Source organism: Myotis yumanensis, unplaced genomic scaffold (genome assembly GCF_028538775.1).
Source record: "Myotis yumanensis isolate MYYU_CA2020_CCGP unplaced genomic scaffold, mMyoYum1.0.hap1 SCAF_10, whole genome shotgun sequence".
NCBI lineage: Eukaryota > Metazoa > Chordata > Mammalia > Chiroptera > Vespertilionidae > Myotis > Myotis yumanensis.
In genome coordinates, this window is record NW_027223761.1 from 6,807,596 (window position 1) to 6,830,010 (window position 22,415).

General features: G+C 57.6%; 1 protein-coding gene across 1 annotated transcript; it reads right to left on the reverse strand.

Moving 5' to 3' along the window:
• Positions 1-10,125: 10,125 nt before the first annotated feature.
• On the reverse strand, positions 10,126-20,462 carry UNC93B1 (unc-93 homolog B1, TLR signaling regulator). The gene is made up of 11 exons (XM_070427662.1): positions 20,310-20,462; positions 20,047-20,188; positions 19,349-19,502; positions 16,521-16,682; positions 16,167-16,299; positions 15,795-15,888; positions 15,019-15,143; positions 14,305-14,487; positions 13,543-13,816; positions 11,635-11,753; positions 10,126-10,919 (listed from the first exon to the last, which is right to left on the reverse strand). Exons 1-11 carry the CDS (start codon positions 20,400-20,402, stop codon positions 10,569-10,571), a joined length of 1,830 nt encoding a protein of 609 aa, XP_070283763.1. The 5' UTR covers positions 20,403-20,462; the 3' UTR covers positions 10,126-10,568.
• Between the last annotated feature and the right edge of the window lie 1,953 nt (positions 20,463-22,415).

Consider the following 22,415-nt stretch of genomic DNA (forward strand, 5'->3'; position numbering starts at 1 on the left):
GTCCGCACCGTGCACACCGGGAATGCCTGGGGACAGCTTCAGGCTCTGCTTGTCCATGGCCCAATCCAAAGGCCCAGACCCACCATTGCCCAATAAAACGAGGAAGCAGACCCGTGGCTGGGGGCTGAGGTCCCCAGCATCCCCACGGGGCCTGGAGCTGGACGGCTGGCTCCTGCTTCTCATCCTCGGTGCCTCTCTCCTCGCCTCCCGCTGCAGGGAGCAGGGACCCACCTCGCTGAAGCCGGCTGACCCTGGTGGACCTGCGCCACAGAGATCACCACAGCAGACTTGGCCAGCACTCGGAAGGAACCCAGTCTAGACATGGAACAACACTGACAGGGAATACGACAGCCTTACAGACATGAGCGGGGTGTGCAGGCTCTGTGGGAGGCCGGCCAGAGGCTCTGGCTGCGGTGGGGAAGCAGGTGCTCTGAACAGAGGGCCCAGCCTGTGCAAAGGCCCTGTGAGGGCAGATCTTGAGAGCAAGATGCAGCTAGACTTCACTAGGGAGTCGAAATCTATTCTGTGGGCGACGGACATACTGCAGCCCCGGGAGGGGGGCAGAGCTGGCGTCTGGAGCTGAGCGTGTGGCATGCAACATCTGACCTGGGCCTCCAAGTCTTACTGTCATGCATTGTAAGGATGAGAAACCCAGGCTCTGAGAGCCGACCTGAGTTGCCCTCCCAACAGCTGGGATATGGCGAAGCCAGCCTCCCAGCCCCGCCTCCCGCCCCCAGCTCCGCCCACACCATGCAACCTGCGCCATCCTGCACCTGAGCTTTTTATCTCAGCATCTTTGGGCAGCTTCCAGATTGCTTCCAGCGAGAATGCAACACCTCCCAAACCAGAAACAAACAGTCTCACCTTTAGAACCTAAAACCAGGCTCAGTTCTGGCCTCTCCTCCCAAGAAGCTCCTGTTCCTCCCCGCCCCGCCCCGCGCCCCCCCCCCCCCCACCACCAGGCACAGCCCTGGGGACACCTGCTTGGCCCCTGCTAGCCCCTGCCTCCTCCCTCTGCCCCCCCCCCCCCACCAGGCACAGCCCTGGGGACACCTGCTTGGCCCCTGCTAGCCCCTGCCTCCTCCCTCCCCCCCCCCCCCCCCCCCCCCCCGCCCCACCAGGCACAGCCCTGGGGACACCTGCTTGGCCCCTGCTAGCCCCTGCCTCCTCCCTCCCCCCCGCCCCACCAGGCACAGCCCTGGGGACACCTGCTTGGCCCCTGCTAGCCCCTGCCTCCTCCCTCCCCCCCCCCCCCCCCCACCAGGCACAGCCCTGGGGACACCTGCTTGGCCCCTGCTAGCCCCTGCCTCCTCCCTCCCCCCCGCCCCACCAGGCACAGCCCTGGGGACACCTGCTTGGCCCCTGCTAGCCCCTGCCTCCTCCCCCACCCTGGGGCCAGGCCAGCCCTGGGCCAGGACCATGGGTCCCTCTGAGGCTGCTCCCAGGTGTCTCCATGGGGGACAGGGAGACTCAGAGAGTGTGACCTGAGGACACGCGGCACAACCCAGGCAGGACAGCACCCACCCCCTGCGTGGAGCCAGGCCCTGGCCCCTGGGCGCTGCCCTGTGGCCCCACATCTTATACCCCCAGTGCCTTTCACCCTCTGGCCCCTCTGCTGCTGCCCCTTGCCCCACGGCCCCACATACCCCAGTGTTGGCTGTGCCCTTGAATCCTTCACCACGCCTTTGCCCTCAGTGCCCGACATTCTGCTTCCAGATGAGCCTACTCTGCCCCTGCCCAGGTCTCACACCTGCCTCTGCCAGCTGCTAATCCTCCTAAGAGGCGCTAGCCACACGAGACTCCCTCTGCCCGCTTCGCCCACGCCTGGAAGTGGAGTGGCACCTGAGCAACCTGACAGAACCACTGGGCTAGTCCAGCTGCCGCCCTGTTCACACACCTACACTTCTCCCAAGTTGGCTGCACCCTCTCCCCGTCTCCCCCGCCTACTCCCCACTTCCCCTCGCTGTCTCTGGAACGGGTCTGGCAATTGCAGGCTGTCAGGAAATTACCTGACAAATAGAAAGATCTGGGAGGAGGTGGCAATTACAGGATGAAAATGTCAGCGGGACCATGGCAGGAAATGGTGCCTCCTCCAGGAAGCCCTCAGCCAGCAGAGCTCTATAGCCCACCCAGGTGCCTGCACCAAGTCCTCATGTCCACCACCCCACCCTACACCACGGGCTCCTTCATCTGCCCTCTCCACAGAGAGCCTGACCCGGCCAGGGCAGCTGTGGCTCCAGAGTGCTGCATCCTTCCTTTGTCCCTTTATTCTCCTACTAGTGCCCCGGTGCATGGGTTCATGCACATTGAAAGGAAATTAAGTAGAAGGTGGCCAGTGGGGCAGGACTGGGCGAGACAGGTCGGACATGCCCTGGAGCCAACCTCCCGTGGTCTCTCCCCAGCCAGCCGCACCTGGGATAGCACAGCAGCTCAAAGGGCATCTGCGGAGTGAGCGGGGTCCCTCCGGCAGGTGGGTCCCTCGGCCTGGCCTGCAGGGATTGGGCTAAAACCAGCTCACCAACATCGCTGAGGGCAGTTCTCAGGTGATGCACCCCAGAATCGGGCTCCCTCCTCTCTGGGTCCGGGGTGCGTCACCCGAGAACCACCACTGCCAAGTCACCGCAGCTCTGCAGCTCCTGCATTGAGCAGTTGCCCCCTGGTGGTCAGTGCACATCATAGCTACTGGTCGGATGGTCAGACGGTCACTTAGCCTTTTATATATATAGATTTACTGTGTGAACCTGGGCAAGTTGCCTAACCTCTCTGATTCTCTCTGAGGTAACAATAGTGCCTAATTGCCATGGTTCTTGAGAAAATCACCTGGGAAGAAGCACAGCTCCAGGTACAAAGTCAGACCCCACAATTGCTGGCTCATATTTCTGCATTTCTCAAGCACTTACTATGTCTAGAAAGCAAATCAGCCATTCCAGACAGAGTATGTGAGAACCTGTGTGTGCCCGCCCATCTGAGGTCATCCTTGGCTGTGATCGGAGCCAGCCCAGGGGGAGCCACAGTCCCCCACAAACCCCAGAGGAGTCAGTGCCACACCAGGGAGGGAAGTCAGGGCAGGGGCATGGGTGGCATGACTCAGGAGGCCCCCCGCACCCCCTCTCATTGGGTTATGCACTTCAAATGGGTGAATGTATCTCAATAAAGCTGTTAAAACAAAACTGAACAACAAGAAGCCTGAAGAGCCCACAAGCAAATGAAAATATGCTCGCCCAGCCAGTGTGGCTCCGTGGTTGAGCATCGACCTATGAACCAGGAGATTGTGGCTCAATTCTCCATCAGCGCACATGCCCAGGCTGCAGGCTTGATCCCCAGTGTGGGGCGTGCAGGAGGCAACCAATCAATGATTCTTTCTCATCATTGATGTTTCTCTCCCTCTCCCTTCCTCTCTCTGAAATCAATCAAAATATATTTTAAAAATATGATCAAAGTGCCCGCAGGGCTGTGCTCCTTCCCGAGGTTCTGGGGCATGCTGACCTTAAAAATAACAGTTATTTTAGCAGTAAAAAATGGGTTAATTTGGAACAGCAAGCTATAGCAAAAACCATAGGCAAGTCCAACAAACAAAGGAGAGGAACATTATTTTAGAGAAAATAGCCTAATGTGGCCTGAAGATTGTAATGTGGTCTTGAGACTGTCTGAATGGTACATGTGATTGGACCAGGTAAGGCCTCTATACAATGTTTAAGATTTGGGGGTTAGGGATGGAGGGTTTCTTGGGTGTGGGGCCCAAGACAAGCCTGGTAAGAAAGTTTCTGGTTCATTATACTGCCACCTACCCATCCGGAGTGACCTGCCTCTTCCTTCGATCTCTACCGGTCCTCTGCATAAGGGGTGGGTTTGGGATCACATCTCGGAAATCCCCAAGAGAGTTTCAAGCCTACCATCACTGAACACTATCCAGGACTGCTTTGCATATTTTAAAATTTGGGGTCATGTGTGTTAGAGTCTACATATCTTTCTGCAATTCTTATTTCTGAGGTTTTCCTGCCCTGGACCACACTTACTCATCCTATATAATAAAAGGCTAAAATGCAAATCGACTGAACAGCAGAATGACCAGTTGCTATGATGGGCACTGACCACCAGGGGGCAGATGCTCAATGCAGGAGCTGCCCCCTGGTGGTCAGTGCACTCCCACAGGGGGAGCGCTGCTCAGACAGACGCCCTGAGCTGGGTTTACAGCTGGCGAGCACAGCGATGGTGGCGGGAGCCTCTCCCGCCTCCACAGCAGCACTAAGGATGTCCAAATGCTGGCTTAGGCCCTGAAGGGAGTGGGCCTAAGCCAGTATTAGAACATCCCCCAAGGGCTCCCAGACTGTGAGAGGGCGCAGGCTGGGCTGAGGGACCGCACCCCCCCCCCCCCCCAGTGCACAGATTTTGTGCACTGGGCCTCTAGTGTCCAATAAACACTCCAGTGGACTGATCTATTCCTGCTGGTGGACATTAGGAAGTGCTACCTTTGCGTGATTACAAACACTGCTGCAAGTAACGTTGGGTGCTGGTCTCTTCGTGTTTCCCTTGGGTGTGCATGGGAGAGTGAAACAGTCAGGTGATATGTTATGTGTACCTTCACCTGTCCCATGTATGCTGTATGTGGCCTGGATGTTGTGTCCAAAGAGGCTGACTAAATAAAACTGCACCTGTTATAGGCACCCCAAATACCAGCAAAGGTGTTATCAGACACCCTCTGAGTTGGAGGGAGAGGGCGGTTCTTATCAATCTCATAGGAAAGAATTCAAATGAGTAACTCCAGACAATTGCGTTGTAGTGAAGCCAATTTCTTAAAGAAGTACAGCAAGACCATTTAGTAAAGAAGCAAGGCAAGCAAATCTGTTAGACTACATCTGGCTAGGAGCACAGATGGGCTTCTCAGCTAGCCCGAGAAGCCAGGGTGGTGGGGATTCAAAGGGTTTTATACCCTTCTGTCCATAGGTTTAAAATTTTTTTTAAATTCCTTTGCCAAATATCTTGGCTCAGAGTAACCCTCAAGGTTTCCCTTTTACTTTGTTATGGCTTTCCCAGAATTTATGAGAAGCATCTGAAATTTTATCTTTAAACAGTGAGATGAAAACTCCCTCTTCTCTCCCCCCAAACCCTCTCAACCCCACCACCAATGAATGAGAGTTCCGGTGGCTCCACAATCCCACCAGCATTTGATGGTGTCAGCGTTCTGGATTTGGGCTATTCTAATAGGTATGAAGTGGTATCTCGTTGTTGTTTTAATTTGCAATTTCCTGATGACATATGATGTGGAGCATCTTTTCATATGTTTACTTACCATCTGTGTATCTTGTTTGGTGAGATATCTGTTTAGACCTTTGGCCCATTTTAAAATCAGATGGTTTATTCTTTCACCAACTGTCTTGTTTACCATAGCTTCATAGTAAGTCCTCCAACATTCTCAGTCACTATTGCTTCAGCACATGTCACATGCTTGGTAGCTTCCCACAGTTCTTGGGTATTCTGGTCTGTTTGTTTCTTTTGTTTTATTTTCAGTCTCCATGTCTTTGCTCATCATTTCAGGAAGTTGCTGTTGTCATACCCTGAATGAAGTCCGGAAATTCTTTCCGCAGCCATGTCCAATTTGAACAAGGAACTCCTTAGGCTTTATGTCTGTTACAGTGTTTGTTTTGTTTTTCAGCATTTCTTTTTTATTCTTTCTCAAGATTCCCATCTCTTCGCTTATATGATCCTTATCTAATTCTAATGCTTGTTCAGTCTCTTCAAATTGTTTTGTGCCCTTTTACTCTGCCTTGTAATTTTTTTTTGAGAGAGAGGAAGGGAGAGAAACAGAAACATTGATGTGAGAGAGAAGCATAGATTGGCTAATCAGGAACCAAACTCAAAAAACCTAGGCATGTGCCCAGACCAGTAATGGAACCCACCACCTTTGGGTGCACAGGATGGACACTCCAACCAACTGAGCCACCCTGGCCAGGGCTGCCGTGTAATCTCTCTAGAAAGGCAGATGTGATATGCTGGGCGAAAGGGACTGTGGTAAACAGGCCTTTACAAATGAAGAGGTGAAAGGTCAGGGCAAGGCTGTGCTCTGTGGTCCTGCCCCTGGTGAGCCTGAGCCCGAGCTTCTCTGTCTTCCCCCTTTGGTGGGACAGGATGGCTAGAGTGGCCTGGAGTTCCCTCTGTCCCTTACTCCACGTGGAAGGCTAAAGGGGCTGAAGCCCGGCCAGCATGGCTCAGTGGTTGAGCGTCAACCTATGAGCCAGGAGGTCATGGTTTGATTCCTGGTCAGGGCATATGCCTGGGTTGCAGGCTTGGTCCCCAGTGTGGGGTGTGCAGGGGGCAGCCGATCAATGATTCTCATCATTGATGTTTCTATCCCTCTTTCCCTCTCCCTAACTCTCTCTCTGAAATCAATGAAAACATATTTTTTTAAAAAAAAACTATTTTAAAAATAATCCTATATAATAAAAGGCTAATATGCAAATTGACTCAACGCAGAACAAACAGTCGCTATGATATGCACTGACCACCAGAGGGCAGATGCTCAACACAGGAGCTGCCCCCTGGTGGTCAGTGCACTCCCACATGGGGAGCACCACTCAGCCAGAAGCTGGGCTCACAGCTGGAGGTGGTGGGAGCCTCTCCCACCTCTGGGGCAGTTGGACATCACCTGAGGGCTCCCGGACTACGAGAGGCCGGGCTGAGAGACCCCTGAGTGCATGAATTTCGTGCACTGAGCCTCTAGTAATAATAATAAAAAGAGGGACTGATAACTTCTAAGCTCCTCACTGGAAGCCAAGTGTATCTCTTGATAACATCTTCCTGAGTTGGCAGCTGTCTTCCTACCCTGTGATGTCATCCTTTGGAACACAGACAAAGGTGGGCATTGTCCAGACCACAAAAGTGACCTAATGCTCCTCTGTCCTGGCTAGTGTGAGTGACAGGCTTCTAACAGTACCCAAACCAGAGCAAAGCCCTCTCCTTAAACCTTTCTCCAAATCTCCTCTCACTGGCAGGCCTCACAGTTCCCCAGGGTCTCACCCGCTGGGTGGGAGAGTGACGGGCGGCGGTCCTGCGTCGTAGGCGGGGCAGTGGCCCTTGGGCTGCAGGGGGACCACAAGCGCTGTGTCTATCAGAACATTTCCCCTTTGGCAGGAGAGAACTCCCACCTTCAGCAGGACTCGGAATTCCCCGAGGATTGTCTGCGTCCAAAAAGCAGAGAATCATTTCTCTAAGTCCCATCTCTCAGTTTTCCTTCAGATCGTCCGGAGACCGTGAGCAGCTTCAGCGATGAAGAACCTGACTGCCATTACCCGAGGAAGGCCTCATGCCGAGGACACTCTGGACCAAAGGAGGAGCGAAGGTTCTCCTGACGATGCTAAGGATGCCCTCTATGGTGCAGACCTGGGAGACTCTGAGGAGACATCTGAACTGCGTACAAACTCTCCCTCGGGCACCCCCTTTTCTTCAGTCAAGTGCAATGATAGCGGAGCCATAGTGAAGCCCCAGCTGCCGCCGAGACAGGATCCAACTGTGCCAGCAAGACTGGCCTACATCGGTGCCTCCAGGGAGGATTCTCGAGGCAGATCCTTGTAGGCAGGTGACTGGGTTGTAGGCGGGTGTCTGCGATCACACCTGCTGCCAGGACACATAGGCCAGATCCTGACTTGCAATAGGAAAGTGGAATTGAAAGCTGACAGGGCACATCCAAAGGCAGAGCCAGTTTTGCATCTTGCCGCTGCCTATTGCAAAGCTGTCTGTTGCCTCATTGTGAAATTTGGTGCTGCCCTCCTTTGTTAACCAGCAGGCTAACAGGGAAGTAGGTCTTCCTGGGGGCACCCCCTGGAGAGACAGCACGCTGGCGCCTCACCCGGCCAGTGGATCATACCACGTGACCCTTTCTGGGCCTGCCTGTCATGGCAAGTCTGGGTGTGAAGCTGACAGCTTTCGGACCTTCGCCTGCCTGAGTGGGTAGGCCCCCTGGTGGGGAGTCGGGGCAGAGGAGGCCTGTGGCCCTCACTACAGCTGTAGCTCCCACTGCCCCCATGACTGCAGGACCCCGGAATCTGCCAAAGACAACTTGGTATCTGGCTTAGGTGGGTTTGCAGCACATGGGGGACAGGGGGCTGGTTGGGCTTCATTCAACAGCATCACAGACTATAGGTTTAATCACCTTCCGTAGAACTGGGCCCCAAAGGATGCAGCCAGTTGTCTAGGCCGGGGTGGGGGACCCCCTGTAGGTCCGGAAGGTCAATAGCTGAGCTTCATTGAGAGCTTCCCCCAGCTGCCCAAACGCTCATGGTTGCTGGCACCCTCAGTGTCCCAGTCACTTTTCATGGTGCTTCCAAGACCAAAAGAAATATCCAACGGTTCTACTTAGGAACTACTTTAGGTCTAAATAACTGATAAGTATGTACGTGTTAATAACTTATTAGTCACTTAGAAAGTAGAATTCACATCATTAGAAAGAAAAAATAGTGCTTTTATATCATTCTCTTAATAATCACCAGTACTTACTGATCGGCCGTGAGCCCTGGCCAGCCCCTCGGACCTCAACATCAGCCCGCTCACCCCAGCATCATTTCCTGTTCCTTGGTGATTTTCACTTTTTATCCTCTAAACTACAGGAAATCCAGTGTCTCAAAGGCACGACGTGAAAGACATGTGGAGTGACCTAATGTTGAAACCGGGAACCACCTGGTCCTCGGAACTTGCTCCGAAACGTATGGGACCACTGCTTCCCTCTAAAATGTAGAAAATAGAGAGTATCCCGGGCGCCTTGTGAGTGTCCGACAGGCGGGGACCTCGGGGCCACCTGCTCAGGGGTTTCACGCTTGCCTTTCTCTCACGGATACACTTTGCAGAGAAGGAACCTGCAGCTGCCACAGGCAGACCCCTGGCCTGCAGTCACAAGCCTGGCTCCAGCGCCCCCTGGAGGCCGAGAAAACAAAACTCAAGTGAGGGCCGTGGGGGCGAGGAGGGTAGGAGAACTAGACCTGAGGCTGCTAGAATGGGTGTGGACAGGGCCTGGCCTTCGGAGGGTGGAGGGGGACGCGGCGCATGAGGAATGGTGCAGCCCCAGCAGAGGAACTGTTGGGGTGCAGTTGGGGACTCCATGACCCTACTGTGGCCCCCTTGCCAGTCCTCACCAGGCGTTTAAAGCCTTCAGAGTGGGGTCTCGGTGGCCTCTCCCACAAGGGGCGGGTAGAGAAAGTGGCCCCTCAGGCTGTAGGGGGTCTGAATCTCCCATGGGCATTGAGGCTGAAGCCGGTAGAGGGCAGTGGCCACGTGTACCTGGGCTCGGACAACCATACCGCTGGCCCTCACTGGGCCTAGGGTGACCCTGACGTGGCTTAGTAGTGGACCCTACCCCCCAGGAGCCTCTTGGGGAGCTGTGGGCAGAAATGCCCCAACAGATGAAAAAAGGAAGGGGTGCGGGGGTGCTGAGAAGACTACCGGAGGGGGCAGTGTACCTGTGTCTCTGGAATCTGTCCCATCCTCTAGCCGTCAGTCTCTGCCGAGGTCCCCGCTTCTTTCTACTGGGCGGTGGGGGTGGGCCTGACAAAACCCCGCGGCTTCCCGGAGGGGCGGGACTCCCTGGAGGGACCAACCTGGTGGGCGGGGCTTGTGGGCGTCAACCTGACGGGCGGGGTCTAGGGGGTCAACCTGGTGGGCGGGACTCCTGGAGGGACCAACCTGGTGGGCGGGGCCTAGGGGGTCAACCTGGTGGGCGGGACTCCCTGGAGGGACCAACCTGGTGGGCGGGGCCTAGGGGGGTCAACCTGGTGGGCGGGACTCCCTGGAGGGACCAACCTGGTGGGCGGGGCCTAGGGGGTCAATCTGGTGGGCGGGACTCCCTGGAGGGGCCAACCTGGTGGGCGGGGCCTAGGGGGTCAACCTGGTGGGCGGGACTCCCTGGAGGGGCCAACCTGGTGGGCGGGGCCTGTGAGGCGTCAACCTGGTGGGCGGGACTCCCTGGAGGGGCCAACCTGGTGGGCGGGGCCTGTGAGGCGTCAACCTGGTGGGCGGGGCCTAGGAGACCTTCCCCACCTGGGGGAAGGCAAGGCCTCTGACCACAGTGCCCCAGAAGCTACTGGGTCAGCCACTCACACCCTGGGGGCTCTACACTCCCCCACGGCCTGAGACTTCCGGTCAGGACAATACAAAATCTCTTTATTGTTCATGTTGTAGAAAAAGTCGTGCCTCTTGGTGGGCCACGGGGATAGGATGTGCAAAGCGCAGACAGGCTCCACCCAGGCCTGTAGCTGAGAGCTGGGGTAGGACAGGGGAGAAGGGGAGCGGCGAGGGGACCCTGGCCCTGCTCTGGGGCTGGGGCTGGGGCACGTGCTGGGAGGCGGCCGGCCTGGGGAGTGGGTCATGGCGAGCGGCCCCTCAAGGGGTGCGGTCGGCTGGTCCCATCCCACCTAGGAGGAGGCTGAGGAGCCGAGCCCAAGCTCAAGTGGTCCCGGTTCTGGGAGGGAGTATCTCCAACATGGGGAGGGGGGCTGGAGTCCTTCCTGAAGATAGCGCAGGAATCAGAGCCCCTCCCCGCCCCAAAAAACGCGATCAACCGAGGCCAGGGGAGGCTGTGCCCCTCACTGCTCCTCTGGCCCGTCGCCTCCCTGAGCCTGTTCGTAGGGACAGGGCCGGCGGCAGAAGCCGGCTGGTTCGGGGCCGGGCCCCGCGGGCAGCGGCTCCTCCTCCGCGCCGTCCCCCCGGCCGCCGCCGCCGCCGCCGCCGCCACCGCCGCAGCCGCCGCCGCGCTCGCCCTCCGCGTCGCTCTCATCGGAATTGTCCTCCTCCAGGTAGCGGTAGCCGCGCACCTTGTGCTGGGGCCGCGGGATGCGGGGCTGGCGCGGGGCCACGCCCCGCCGCAGCTTCTGCTCCATCGCCAAGTAGGAGAGCGTGGCCACCACCAGCGTCAGCAGCAGCACCGCCAGCTTAGCCTGGGCGCACAGGGGAGGGGGGTGGGTGGGGTGCTGGGGACTCTCGGGCGGCGCCCGGCCTCCCTGCCCAGTCCCTCGCCCGATAGGCCCATGCCCACCGCTTTCCTGAGCACCCACCCTCCTGCCAGCAGGACTCAGATCCCAGCTCTGCCCTTCACAGGCCTGGCCCCCCTTTGCCAGGGCTTAGGCCACTCTGTCCCTTACACGCCGGGACCACAGGTAACGCTTCTCAGACGGTAACCCACAGTCAGAAAGAATTCTCCATCATAACTCAATACCTACACGCTCACATACATACTCCCTGCCACTTTCTATTCTGTTTCATGTTTTAAAATACTGGTCAGGAAGGACCTGCTAAACCGACCCACCCGTTGAGTGGGAGCAGAGCATGAGGACCCTGCTCCCATGGCCAGAAAGGGAGACGCACCTTCAGCATCCCTCTCAGAGCCTGACACCTGGTGAACAGGTTACCCAGCGACACACTAGGCGGCTGGGATGCCCCACAGGCAAAGAGCGAACTGTGAACCCCTCTGCCAGCGGTAAACTGAGACCCTCAGGAGGGGAGCGTGCACGTGAAGGCTGGGTTTGGGGCCAGCCCTTGGTGAGTGGTGCCCTTCGGGGCTACGAGGCCAGGGTGGGCACTCGGAAGGGATCTGTTGCCAGTGCTGGGGGATGGTGGGTGCCAAAGGCCCTCCCCCAGCCCACCCAGCCTCACCTTCATGGGCAGGCTGGAGCCCAGGTACACCACGAAGATGGCCACTGCCTGCCACCAGTGGTAGATGGTGAAGATGAAGTCTTGCCTCTCTTTGTCCTCGTACAGGATGCCCAGCAGTGCTGTGGCCGACAGGGTAGGGCAGGGAGGGAAGTAGTGTCACCCAGGGCCCAGGGCCCTGATCTCCCACCAGTGACCCTCCTAGGCTGTGCGGGGTCCCAGACCGAGGCCTGGAAAGCCTAGAAAGCTGTAGATCGGACCTGGCCTGCCCCCTAGTGGATATGCTGGTTACTACACTTCCTGGGCAGCTGAGCTGAGTAAAGAGATGAGATGGGACGCAGGTGGGCCTCGCTCTAGGGCACTGGGGACTTGAAAAGTGGAAACATTTGTGTGCAATCAGATCCCGTCCCCTTTCAGACCCCAGCCGTTCAGAGCCAGGCCTGCCAGGACTGTTTCTCCTCCTCACCCCTGGCTCAGGGAAGACAACCTGCTTGCAGCAATCAGCTTTCTACAAATTAAACTTGAAGCTGGGGTATTTGAACCTATTTCCCTAAGAATCCTCCCTGGGGTGGGCAGGAGAACTGGACAGGGAGTCAGGGACTCAGATTCTATGCTCAGGCTGGTAAAGTGAGAGTTGGTACAGAGACGTGGATTCAAACGCTGGCTCTATGGGTGACTTAGAGAAGTCACCTCTCCAGGGCCACTTTTCCCATCTGGAAAATGAGACCAGGCATCTATGTTATACTTATGCTGGGAGGCTTTGATGTGAGAAAGCTCACAAAGCACCTGGCAAATCGTACCCCCACTGTAAGCCCTGCAGGGTGACTGTACCCCATGGGGCTTCCGTGAAGGGACATGGAGTCCCAGAGTCCACAAAGAGGGGACAGGAAGCAGAGCTGTCGGGACCAGGCCCAAGTCCAGCCATAACATGGGTCCAAAGTACCCAGGCTGGATGTTGCCCAAAGCTGGCTGCCTCTGAGCAAAACAGCCAAGAGACTGTGGTCCAGGGCGTGGGGCTCCACCCCCTGACTCTCTCTCTCTGATGGTAAGTGCCGGAGTCACCCGAGCAGCACGCATGACCTCCACAATGCCACACCCCCAGGGGCGACGTTCAAAACAGTTAACAGCACGGCCCATCGGAACAGATGCCAATGTGGAGGGCCCCAAAGGCTGAGCTGTGCGTACCCACTGCATGTCACTGGCATATGCCCACCTGAGGGCAGAGATCATCACAGAGCTGAACTCTGCCCACTGCCTCCTTTCTACAAACAGGGCCCTGCTTCCCAGTGCCTCGACCCCCACAGCCCAGACTTGGGGCCTGGACTCTGCAGACCAGCACTGGGTGTCATCGGGCTCCCAGGTCCTCTCTGTAAAGGCCACACCTACATCTACACCTGGGTGTGGGCAGGGCTGCCCACACTTCCCATGCTCCTAGGGCACAGACACGGAATCTGCTCCCAGTGTCATGAAAACTCTGTCCAATGGGCGCTGTCCCTGGTCTGAAAGCTGAGTATCCCCAGGATGTTTTTCACACTGCCCTTCAGAGGTGTCCACAGAGCCCATACCTACCCCAAGTAGCCATAGATGTCACACTACCCCTCAGTGTCCACAGGGCCCCATGCCCTCCCTGGGGTGGCCACTGGATGTCCACGGCATAGGACTCCCACGCCAGCCCCCGGGGTGCCCACAGCTCTCCCCACCTGTCCCCACGATGTCCACGGAACTTCTTTCCACCCCTGTAATGGCCACAGGGTCCACAGTTACCTCTGCCATGTATACAGGACCCCATGACAGACCTCCCGTGTGTCTATGGGACCCCATGTCTGGCCCTGGGATGTATGTGCTACCCCCAACTGCCCCAAGGTAGACACAGGGTTACCCAGCCATCCCAGTGCCCATGGCTATACTCACTGGAGAGCCCGGTCTTGTTGAGGCCACTGCCCACACCCCAGAGGATGGCCGCTACGTAGAGGATCCAGATGTGTTGCAGGACCCGAGGTGTGGGGGCCCAGAAAAAGAGGCTGATGGTGAGCAGCAGGTGCAGTCCGGCCCCAGACAGCAGCGGCACCTGGCGCGGCAGCCACAGCCCCAGCAGGCCCAGGAGTGAGGAGGCGGAGGCGCCCAGGCCATAAGCCACGAGGAGGTAGGCCAGGCGTTCCAGCCCCACTGAGCACACGCCATAGCCCTGGGGGGAGGGGGGGGAGGGTGAACGTGTGAGGTCAACTGGCCAAGGCTCTCACCCTCCCCACATGAGGTGTCCACCCTGCCCTCTCTGGGTCACCTTGGGGCTAACTCCCTCCAAGGCTCAAGGCTCTTAGGAAGGTTGGGGGTGGGGTAGGGAGCAGAGAAAATGCTTGGGCATTGTTCCCAGGCACCAAGGCTGCACCCCACAAGGAACCAAACACTTTATGGGTGTTATCCTATCTCAATCATGTAACCCCTCCGGGAGCGAAGGTCATTATTAGACTCACTTCTCAGAGGAGACAGGTGCAGAGAGGTTAAAATAATGTGTCCAAGATTGAGAGCAAGTAAAGGAAGGGAAGAGGGAGGGGAATATTGGGATATATTTGTACATACTTAGACCTATATTCAAAACTTAGTCGCTGTTTATCCGAGGTTCGAACGGAACCACACAGACTGTATTCCACCGCCATCTACGCGGGCTGTACCTACCAGCGCGAGGCCCGTGCAAGCAAAGAGCACCTCGAAGCCGCTGTAGATGAAGAAGGGCACGAGGTGGCGCAAGCGGAAGTCGCGCACGTGCTTGAAGGGCAGCTGGAAGATGTTGCCCCAGCCGACGCTGCGCAGGTCGATCTCCTCCGTGGGCCGGTAGGCGGCCCCGCACAAGCCCAGCACCTGCGGAACCGCGCCGTGAGGGGGCGGGCAGCCAGGAAAGGCCCCGCCCCTAGACACACGCCCCGCCTCTCCGCACAAGGCCCCGCCCCTAGACACACGCCCCGCCTCTCAGCACAAGGCCCCGCCCCTAGACACACCCACAGGCCTCCCCTCGCGTCCCAGCCCAGCTCACACCGAGCCACGCCCCCAACGCCTCAATTCTGCCCCCAGTGCCGCCCCCGGGTTGGAGCCACACCTTCCACCCCCGGCCCAGCCCAGGCCGGTCCCCTCCAACGCAGTCTCCACCTCAACCCCAGACCAAGTCTGTACCCCTCCAACTCCAGTCTCAGTCCACAGACATCTTCCTGCCCGACTGCCCCAAGGCTCAGCGGGGCGACTCCCCACGGACTCAGCCCTGGCTCCCCGCGCAGACCACGCCTCCAGGCCGCAGCCTGCCCAGGAGCCAGCCCCCGCCCAGACTGCACCCTTATGTCCCCGCCTCAGCCCCCCGACGTCAGTGACTCCGCCCCATCCCCCCGCCCCAGGCCGCACCAGCAGCATGGCCACGAAGGCCACGGCCATGAGCACGCTCTCCACCACAATGAGGTTTCGGCTCCGCGGCAGCGACTTGAGAACCGTCTTGTTGAAGCCGCTGAGGATGCCCTGGCTGTTGGTACCTGCGAAGCGGTGGTGAGAGCACTGTGAGGCAGGAAGTAGGGCATCCTCTCAACTCAACCACAAAGAAATGCAGCCAGGCCGGTGGGCGGGAGGGGAGCTAAGGGGATGGGCGGGTGGGCGGGAGCGGGGCGTTAAAGGGGACGGGCCAGGGCAACGCATGCAAAGGCAGGGTTCCTTGGAGAGCAGTTTGGATGTGAGGGCCACTAGGGCTGAACACACTCCAAGGAAAGGAACAACTTCCTCCATCCCCCTTCCCACCCCCCATCCCCCTTCCCATCCGATTGCACAGAGGCTAGGGTTGGGGGGCCGGCGCCAGTGTCCCCCACATCTATACATTCATCTTGCACTGATTGAGCTCTGAGGGTAGGACTTGACCCCAAGAGAGATCCCATAGGCAGCTTGAGCCCAGATGGCACCTCCCCCAGGCAGCCTTCCCTGATACATCTCCCCCTCCCCCCACTTGCTGGGTCAGATTAAATACATACTTTAACAGGGCCTTGTACCTCGCCCACCAGAGCCCTGGGACCCCGGACGTACAGCCCTGAACCTGTGAGAGAGAGCATCCTCTGCCCTGGAGGGCCCAGTGTCTGCAGGATAACTCAATGGGGGAGGTGAGCAGGGTTGGGGACCCCATCCCCACGAGGACTAACCGCAGCTGTGCACATTGCTCAGAGTGTGGTTCAGGTCATACAGGTAGTGATTCAGGAAGTAGATCATGGGCAGCTGGGCGCAGGCGAAGCTCAGCTGTGGGCAGGAGGCACAGGCATGATCTGGGAGGGGTCTTGGCATAGCCTTGGGGGGACAGGGGCCCTCCCACCTCTGGGGTGGCCTGCTGGTGGAGGGAGAGAGCCCAATGCCAGAGGCCCTCCCCCTGGTCAGCACTGCGGACAGCCAGGGAATGAGGTTTTAATCACTTGGGGTAAGCAAGCAGGGGAACTAGAAGGCTGACAAGACTGGAATGGGTTCCAGTGTGTGGGCTCTCAGGCTAGAATACCCCCCAGCGCCCCGTGTGTGGCACTCACATGGAAGAAGCTATAGAAGATGGTTTGGAAGACTAGGAGATAGGGTGCGTGGGAGCCCCGCGGCGGGCGCTGCTGTGGGCCCTGCTCATCCCGCTCCTTGTAGTGGGCATACTCGTAGTACTTCTGGGCCATCCTGGACCACAAAGGAGAAGGCTTTCCCCAGCCCAACCTCTGCCAGACACCTCTGCTTCCTGCACCCAGAGCTGTGGGCTGGCCAGCCCCTGCATCTTATGGATGGGGAAACGGAGGCCCAGGGGGCGGAAGAGCCAATCCCATGTCCTCTGGCCAAGGTTGGCAATGCAGCAGAGGTCAGCCAGGTCTCCAGCTTCCCACCCTGCTGTCCACCAGGCTCACCTGGTGATGTAGTTGCCCATCGAGGCCCAAAGAGGCACGATGGCCATGCCCAGGGCCACGGCTGAGGGCACGAGTGTGTAGTAGCGTTCCCAGTAGTTGGTGGAGACAAAGAGGGCATAGATGCCCACACCCAGAAACATCATCCACTTGGTGCCAAAAAACCTATGGGCATTGAGAGAGATGCTGGTATCACGGGCTTATCGGGACTGCCAGGGTGATACCAGAGTGCCCACAACTCTCCGTTCATGAGGCTGTGTGAGGTGGGGAGACACCCCTGGCCTTGGAAGCAAGGACTCTAAGAAACTCAGAGACAGGCACTTGCTGAGCGGCTTCGGGTGAGCCAGGCATCCAAACACCTGTATTTGAGGCTGTAATGTGGGCACAGAGCCCAAACCATGACTGTCTCCCAGCCACTGCAAGGATGGAAGGAGATGAGGCGGGGTGAGGGTGTCAGGTGTCAGGGGCTTGTGGGCACATCCAGCCCTCATGTGAGTTCTGGGCTGACTCACCAACCCCCTTTTCCTCACTCATGTGCTGGGACTGCAGGGCCCAGGCACATGTCCAAGGGCCTGGACCCAACCTGGCTCAAGGAAACTTAGGAGCAGAGACAGGAAGAGGCTCTAGTGCTGGCCAGCACCTGAGTATCCCTTCCTCCCTGCCACTGATCTTGCCGGCCGTGTGGTCATCAGGAAGGCTCCTCCTCAGTGGCTCTGAGACAATGTCACACGTGTTCAAAGGGGCTTGACACGCAACAGCTAAGGGCATTGAGGCTGTCCAAGCTGAAGACCACCCCTAAGATCTTCATTTGTTGAGTATGTGTGTCACTAGTTCCCTTTGGTTTCCAGGCAGCTCAAAGTGAAATGACCCTGTTTTTCTGATACAATTACTTTCTCTTCTATGACAGGGCCCTGGTTCACACAGCCAATGGGAAATCAGCCTGGTAGTTTGGGCAAGGAGCAAGGATGGGGGTTTGAGCCACTCTGCCCGGGTTCAAACCTTCCTGTGGGACTCGGGCAAGCTGTCCAATCTCTTGGCTTCTCCGTGTCTAAGCTTAGGGCATCTACCTCAAATGCTAAGGAATGAGGTGACATTTATAAAAGCGCCCAGCACATGGGAAATGAGATGAGCTGGCAGCTGTTCTTAATAGTGATGGGTTTCAAGAGCCATATAGCCTTTCATGAGCTGGTGACCTCAGTAAGGGCCCTACTGGGAATTTATCCTGGAAACTTTCTTTCTTTTTTCATTTTATGCAGAAAACAGCTACAAAGCACAAAGTGAATGTGCAAAAAAGGAGAGGGTACCCTACCAGCGTGGCTCAGTGGCTGAGCATCAACCTATGAACCAGGAGGTCATGGTTCAATTCCTGGCCAGGGCACATGCCCGGGTTGTGGGCTCGATCTCCAGTAGGGGGTATACAAGTAAAAGCCAAGCAATGATTCTCATCATTGATGTTTCTATCTCTCTCTCCCTCTCCCTTCCTCTCTGAGATCAGGCATATATATTAGCCCTAACTGGTTTGGCTCAGTGGATAGAGCATTAGCCTACAGACTGAAGGGTCCCAGGTTAGATTCCAGTCAAGGGCATGTACCTTGGTTGCGGGCACATCCCCAGTGGGGGGTGTGCAGGAGGCAGCTGATCGATGTTTCTCTCTCATCAATGTTTCTAACTCTCTATCCCTCTCCCTTCCTCTCTGTAAAAAAATCAATAAAATATATTTAAATATATATATATATATATATATATATATTTTTTTTTTTTTTTTTTTAAAGGAGAGGGTGCTGCAAGGTACAACTCTAAGCCACAGCTGGATGTCCACAACTCTGCAGACGATGCTATCATCACAAAGTGGGAAGATGTGTGCAGTGAAAAGAAAGCAAAGCTGATGAATTTCAGAGGGAAGGTGGGTCGGGGGTAGCGGAGTGGAAGTGGGGGAGAGACAGTAACGGGGAACTTATATGCCTATATACATAGCCCACGGACACAGACAACAGTGCGGCGAAGGCCATGGAGGGGCGGATGGGGAGAAGGGAGTCAATGGGGGGGCGGGGGGAAACAGCAACAACAAAAAGAAAGGAACGTCTGTAATACTTTCAACAATAAAGATAAATTTAAAAATAAAATAACGAGGAGTGAAGAAGAAAAGAAAAAGCAAGGAAGTGAACGTGGCTCGCTGATGCTCTGGCGACAAGGCCGTGAATGTCGTCCACCACCACGCGGGGGGACAACAAAGGCAGCGGCTTCCTGGAGGGCTTGGGGGCGGATTTTCCCTTTTCTGGTTTCAATTATGACTCTAACGCTGTTTGTGCAATTGTGGCAAAGATTCTGTTTTAAGGATAAGGGAACTGAAACCCATCTAATTTGTCCACTGGTCTCTGGCCTGTGTGAGCACAGGCCCACCGCCCGTTGGATAACGTGTTTGCGGAGTGATTTTTGTAGTGGCCGGAGGCTGGGCCAGATGCCTCCAAGCTCAGTCTAAAGCAGGCCTTCTGGGGCACCTGCCCAGCCACGCCCTTTCCTTGAGAAAGGTCCCTCCACACCAGCCGCAGCTGATTGGGCCAGGGGTGGGTGCCTCAGAGGAAGGGCACGAGGCCCATGCCACATGGGTCACAGGCAAGCTGAGGGAAGGAGCTGAGCGACTTTCAGTTGCTTGAAACCCAATGTGTCCTGGGCAAAGCTCTTGTTTCCTCCCCCAAACCCAGGCTTCACCCCTTCTCTCTCGCCCCTCCAGGGAGGCAAGGAGTCCCCCACCTCCCTGACTCCCAAGTCCACCAGGGCAGCCCCGGCAAGATCCGGGTGACAGCCCAGCCCTCCGGGCCAGCAGTGCGCACCTGATGAGCACAGGCGTGTAGAGGAGGGCCGCGATGGGCGTCACGTTGATGCCGATCAGCATCTTGCTGTCGATGTCGGGCAGCCCCATGTTGCCATACTTCACCTCTCGGTAGGTCTCGTCGTAGTGCAGGATCAGCTGCATCTGCAGGAGACCTAGGGACAGGGGGCTGCAGGGGCGTCCTGGCTGGGGGCAGCCGCGCCGAGCAAGCAGAGGCTGGAACACTTTCACCAAAGGGTCCCCTACTCCTGCGCCCTGGCGGGGCCTGGATGGAGGACGGAGGGGGGGCCAGGCTGGGCCAAGCGTCCTACCAGCCATGCAGCGTCAGCGACTTTATTCCCCGTCTCCCGACCCCCCCCCCCCCCCTCGCTCCGCAGGTCTCTTGGATCCCAACCCCTTGCCCCCACGTTCCCCTAGGCTCCCCCGGGGCCCGGAGACACCGCCCCGTCTCGCCCCGCCCCCACGTGGGGAGGGGAGGCAACTGCAGCTGCGAGGCAGCGGACTGGGAAGTGAAAAGAGGAAGGGAGACCGAAGCCCCTAAGGTTTCTCTTTCCCAGACCGGGTCCGGGCGGGAGGGCAGGGGGGTGGGGGCCGAGGAGCCCTGGGGTCCGGGCCAGTGCCCCGGAGGCGGTCCCCGGCCGGCAGGGGCAGGGGCAGGCGCAGGGGCAGGGCAGGGGCAGGGCAGGGGCAGGTACGCACCCAGGTAGACGGCGTAGGTGAGCATGCCGCCCGCGCTGGCCGCCAGCACGTTCTTGAGCACCCCGAGGCGCTTGCGGCGGTAGTAGCGGCGCTCCTCCTCCTCCTCGTTGTAGTTGGGGTACGCGCCCACCAGCTCGTCCAGCTGCGGGGCAGGCACGGCGCTGGCACGGACGGCGGCCGGGCTCCCCCCCACCGGGGCCCGCGCCGGGGCTGCATCCCAACCCCGTCCCGGAGGACCCGGCCCGCCCCCCGGCCCCGCTCACCGGGGCCCCGGACCCGTCGGGAAGCCCGAGTCGGTCCTCATCGCCCTGCGGCCCCGCGGCCCCCGCCACCGGATAGAGTGGCGGCTCGGCCATGGCCTGTCCCCGCCCGAGGACCGGTGGTGGCGGCCCCCGGGTCCCAGCAGCGTCCGGCACTTCCTCCTGGAGGCGGGGACCTGCCCCGTCCCGCCCCCTTCCTACCCGGAGGAGTGGCCCCGGCACAGCTGCGGAGGTGTTTGTGTGTGTGTGTGTGTGTTGTGTGTTGTGTGGTGTGTGTGTGTGTGTTGTGTGTGTGTGTGTTGTGTGTGTGTGTGTGTTGTGTGTGGGTGGGGTGGGGTGTGTGTGTGTGTGTGTGTTGTGTGTGTGGTGTGTGTGTGTGTGTGTGTGTGGTGTGTGTGTGTGTGTGTGTGGTGTGTGGTGTGTGTGTGTGTGTGTGTGTTGTGTGTGTGTGGTGTGGGGTGTGTGTGTGTGTGTGTGTGTGTGGTGTGTGTGGTGTGTGTGTGTGTGTGTGTTGTGTGTGTGTGGTGTGGGGTGTGTGTGTTGTGTGTGTGTGTGTGTGGTGTGTGTGGTGTGTGTGTGTGTGTGTGTTGTGTGTGTGTGTGTGTGGTGTGTGTGGTGTGTGTGTGTGTGTGTGTTGTGTGTGTGTGGTGTGGGGTGTGTGTGTGTGTGTGTGTGTGTGGTGTGTGTGGTGTGTGTGTGTGTTGTGTGTGTGTGTGTGTGGTGTGTGTGGTGTGTGTGTGTGTGTGTTGTGTGTGTGTGGTGTGGGGTGTGTGTGTGTGTGTGTGTGTGTGTGTGTGGTGTGTGTGTGTGTGTGTTAGAGGGGAGTGTCTATGTGCGACCAGGATCCAGTCTCGGCATGTGAGATGCTGGTTCAAATCCCCACTCAGCCACCTCCTGGCTTGGTGTCTTTGGGAACTAACTCCACTTCTCTGTGCCTCAGTTTCCTCACCTGTAAAACGGGGTGCTGGGACTACTTCCTAGGGCTATTGCTGGACTGAGTTAAAGCGAAGCTTTAGAAGAGTGCGAGGCCCATGATAAGCTCCAGTCCGTGTTACTACGTCATCCCTAGCCCCACCTCCAGGCCCCAATGGGTGTGCTTGCAGGTCAGCAAAGAGCCCCCATAGCACCCCCCGCCCCTGCCAGGGCTCCTACCACAGGACAGGGCAGCCTGTGCCACCCCCGGGGCACCTCCAGCTTCCGTTTGGGCACCTGCAAGTGGAAGCTCTGGCAGGGCCACTCGGAGGCCGTGATTGCGGTGGCTGCTGGGCTACAGTGGGGTGACCCCATCACCACCCTGCAGGAGGGGTCAGAGCCTCCCACACCCACCCCACTTGGTCCAGGGCTGCAGCCTTACCCGAGGGGACACTCCATTGCACTGGCTGTTTCCCTGGTTAGAAACACTTGGGAAGATTTTTAAACCATGCATTTCCCAGGGTAGTCTCTTCCAGAAATGGTGTTAGAAAAACTGGATAAGCACACGTAGACACATAAGACTGGACCTCTATCTTACACCACTTACAAAAATTAAATCGAAATAGAGTAGATTTAAACATAAGACCCGAGACCATGAAATTCCTAGAAGAAAATGTAGGGAAGAAGCTCTTTGACACTGGTGTCAATCTCAAAAATAAAACAGTTATTTTACCAGCAAAATGGGTTTATTCAGAGGAATTGGAATGGTTGGGAATTGCAGTTCAGGGCATGTTAGTCATGGCAAACTGTAGGTAAGTCTGGAGCAAAAAGGAGAGGAATGTTACTTTGTAGAGAAAAAGGGTCAGTTGGGAGGGCTGTTATAAACAAGTAGGGGCCCAGTGCATGAATTTGTGCACCTTGAAAGGAACTGTGGGCCGAAAGGCTGCAGTGGGCACAGGGGTGGGTCTCAGCCCCTCCTGCCACAGCCCCTGGTCCCCTGACTGCCGGCAGCCCCGTTCCTGCCACTGCTGCTCCCACACGCTGCTGGCGCTGGCCCCGCTCACATCTGCTGACGATGCGGAGTGATTGGGGTTGGTGCCAGTAGCAGGTGCAAGCAGGGCCGGCACCGTCAGTGGGTTCGAGTGGCGGCTGCTGCCGCGATCACCTCTCAGGAGCAGGGGGAGGTGAAGTCCTGCG